The 3,965-nt window shown below is 38.7% G+C and overlaps 1 protein-coding gene across 1 annotated transcript; it reads left to right on the top strand.

Moving 5' to 3' along the window:
- Positions 1–1,875: 1,875 nt before the first annotated feature.
- SARC_10534 (hypothetical protein) lies at positions 1,876–2,242 on the top strand (the record flags this gene model as incomplete). Its single annotated transcript, XM_014295420.1, has 2 exons — positions 1,876–1,948; positions 2,103–2,242. The coding sequence occupies 2 exons, from the start codon at positions 1,876–1,878 to the stop codon at positions 2,240–2,242; spliced, it is 213 nt and encodes a 70-aa protein (XP_014150895.1).
- Positions 2,243–3,965: the final 1,723 nt, after the last annotated feature.

Genomic DNA, 3,965 nt, shown 5'->3' with positions numbered 1-3,965 from the left:
TATATATATATAATAGTGTGTCTATGTCTGTGTCTGTGTCTGTGTGTCTGTATATATATATATATATATACATATATATATATATATATGTATATATATATATATATAGATATACATATAGATATAGATTCCTGTATTTATATCTATATTCATATGAATATAGTCTTGTTTATGTTAATGTTAATATATTCTATTTCGTATACCTGTCTATGTTGTCGATATGTATTGATGTGTCGTATCTACTGTTTTCTTGCGTGGGGTTGTTCCTGTTTCTATTGTATTGATACCGTTTTGTGGGAGATGGTACCTGTATTCATCTAATTGTGTTCAATGCTTATAATGGAAATTATCACTACTGTCATTTATGTTGAAAATGATAATTATTTGTGCAATCTGGCTCGAAGCCATGAGTCTACATGTAGTTCTGTACACATATTTGTTTACTTCGTCCTTTCTTTTTGTCTCGCCCATGCCAATATTTAAGTTGATGTATCTTGTTTTGTTTTTTTCGCAATGATTTCTTACAATTGTACAAAAGTCTTCGTGTATTTACGAATGAGCTACGATCTTTATACCAAGCTCAGTGAACTTTTTAATCGAGAATACTGAGGCTTAGAGAAATCTTCATAACGTAGTATCTTATCATGCTTGTGCCTTATTACAGCTTCCGGAAGGCGCAGCCGTGGCGAAAGATGCCAAACTGGCACTGATGAAAGCTGCTACTCAATTTATTGTGCATGCAACCACCTAGTATGTCACGCTTTGATTCGCCTTTGGCACTTTGCTCATTTGCTATTCAGCAACCATTTTATTGGAACGTCGATAAAGTATATTGTCAAAAGTTGGTACATTCTAAGAGTTAGCTGTACTGGCAGTTCGATTTATTCGTAGTAGTTTAAATTGATATTATAGCGATTCGTGCGCCCATGCGACTCGATCCTGCGTCTTTTCGTATATACTTGAGTGAATATTGCATCTGTCAGTTGTCGTCATGACCCGTTAATATTCAACTCATTTTCGTTCTGCGCATGTCCGACTGGGAAAATTTCGTTGGATATAAGTATTTACATTTGAAAATTATGCAATCTTCTATTCGAGTCCTCCGACTAGGCGGGTGTGTCGGCCACTACCAGGAAATATCCCTGGCCCACTTGAGATCTTAGCGCATAATTCAGATTTCACCGTCCACTTTAGCCTCTCCCTATTCCTCACTGGCACTGTGCTCAACATGTGGAGCGCGCGAGAGTTTAATAGAAAGCTGGCCAAGCACCGTCCAGCTTAAAAGTGTGCACTCGATTATCTTCGTCCTTCTAGATTTTTGTATTGTACTTAACATGTGGAGCGCGCGAGAGTTTAGTAGAAAGCTGGCCAAGCACCATCCAGCTTAAAAGTGTGCACTCGATTATATTCTTTCTTCCAGATTTTTGTATTATACAATTGTTGGTGCTATACATTGTTTAGTGTCGGGCATATACGACCCGTTCACCTCTGTAATTGTGATTTTTGTGTAGTTTTTTTTCTCGAGTGGTGCTTCATCTGGTATGATTGCGCGTCCCAATCGCAGATTAATTAGACAATATTCAAATTTATCGTCCAGTATCATAGCCTTTGGAACAAGGTCTATGCTTATATATACTTCATATCACACAATGATTGGCTTCGAATGCAAACTGTTCTCTGTTCGGGGCAACATCTGTAATATTCCACAATTCCTGAGATATGCCTACAAGAGTTCCCATTTTGGCTTCCCTTGTCTCTTTCGACTGTCAACACATCTGAGATGTATCTTGCAAACAAATCGCCGGTCAATATTGATTTGTTTTAAACAGTGCAAATGAAGAGACGATCAGGAATAAGCGCAAGACAATCAGCGGTATGGATGTGATCAATGCTATGGAGGAACTAGAATTCGAAGATTTTAAACCGGTGCTTGAGGAAAGCCTGAAAAGTATGTTCCACCTTATTTGCACGTGAAGTTATAATATGCGCGCATCATTCATTGTTGTACATTTACGCTTCACAGTGGTTGAGCAACACAGAATACAGTTACGTACTGTTGACTTTCTCTTCTCACAAATCCGTATCTTTGGTATTCTAATCAGTGTTTCGAGAAAAGAAGGAACGCAAGGCTGAGGAATCGAAAAGAGGTGGTGACGAGGAAGATGCCGAGGCAGATGTAGACGCTGAAGATATTCCAGAAGAAGCAGAGCAAGACAACGATGAAAGCGATGATGAGGACTGAATACTTTGCGCAAAATCGGCATAGAATTTTGCCCAGCGAAATTACATCAGACGCATAGAACTGTATACATGTACATATTATAATTAGAAGCAGGATCAGAGATAATAAATCGATATCAAAATGAGAACGCAAAGCTTTGCAATATCTATATTATCGGTACGAGTATGTTGGTGTCACTAGTACTTGAGACTTGAATAAATAATCGCAACAGCGGAACTATTGCAAGATTTCTAAAATTCATCGAATCGTCAGCTATCATTTTTGGGGCTTTGAATGAAAATACCAAGTCTCAATACCAACACTTTCATCGATAATGTATTATACAGGGCCCAAACCGGAAGTCTCAAATACTAGAGCATGCGATGTTCTGCAGCTGTTGCGGTGTCGTCTGCATATATAGCCTTTACATGGTACCAACGGCCTCCCCGATCCCTTTCGCTGACTGTATGTGGCAGTCATGTATTGGCTGCTATTTTATTTGTTTTCGATCAAAACGAGCAAAATAGTTGTATAGCACTCGTTTCAACCCGAAAAGTTAAGTTCATAGCATGTGTGTAACTATATATGCCAGGTCATATGTCGATTACTATTTTGCACAAGATCGAATGAGCTTTCATATTTTGTTTTCGATCAAAGTGCACGAGAAAAATGTGTAGTGCTGGTTTCAACCCGAAAAGTTGGAATTCCATAGCATGCGTATTTTGTAGCTGTTGCGGTGTGTCTGCGTATGTAAGCTTTGTATGGCCACGAGATTTTAGATACCAATCACCTCACTGCTCCCATTCGCGGCATGTGTACTGCCATACATAGCCTTTTATGTCGGTCACTATCTCGCACCAGATCGAATGAGCTTTCAGAATATTATTTTTGATTAGCACACAGAAGAAAGGTGTTCCCTCTGTTCAGCACCATCTGCTTTTGTATATAATCCGCCTTCATACATTAGACTGGATGGCATGTTTATATCTTTTCCTTCATATTCATATCTATTCCTTCATATAGCAGGCTAGTTGGCATATGTGATGATTTTTCAAACTCTTTGATACATTCGAACACATTTCGGTTGTTCAATGTTAGGAAACCCGACCCATGTATCAGACTCCCACTGTGCCCGTTTCTTAATTTTGAGGGTGTACAGTTAAATCAAATTTCCGCATCAGCTATAGGCAAGGTTAATCTTTGCGGGATATACAGCTGTACACAGCAACACCAACAACCGAGCCTCTTATATCGACTGTTCTCGAGAATCCTCAGCTAGTATAACCCCGTCAAGTGGTAATTTATTTTGTATCCGCGTATTGACCTTGTATGATATGGTAGTTTTGGATATCGTCAAGGCAGAATGTTCTCGCAAAGATTTGAGCGTCAATTAGCCAGATGATTGTATAGAAAAATATTACCACATATCGAAAATTTGGTACGTACAGTACAATGCAAGTATGCAATTTTGTATGCTGCCGACGCAAGGTTGTGATATCAAACAATGACTTTGCTGCACGTTGTATAATGCAGATAGACAACAATCTAACGTGATATTTATTATGCATCCTGAACCAATGATGTAGCCTTTCGTGTCTCTTTATTTTCATCACATATTTGGTATGATCTTATCTCTAATAAGCCATTCCTGGGTTAGGTCACTCCTACGTATGACAACAACCACCGATTGAATTGTTATTTTGACATGGCTTATCTATGGGTCGCACGAGATTCGCAATCATTT

Source organism: Sphaeroforma arctica (genome assembly GCF_001186125.1).
Source record: "Sphaeroforma arctica JP610 unplaced genomic scaffold supercont1.1286, whole genome shotgun sequence".
In the NCBI taxonomy this organism is placed as follows: domain Eukaryota; class Ichthyosporea; order Ichthyophonida; genus Sphaeroforma; species Sphaeroforma arctica.
The sequence above is the reverse complement of the archived record's forward strand: the minus strand, read 5'-3'. Positions and strand labels throughout refer to the sequence as shown.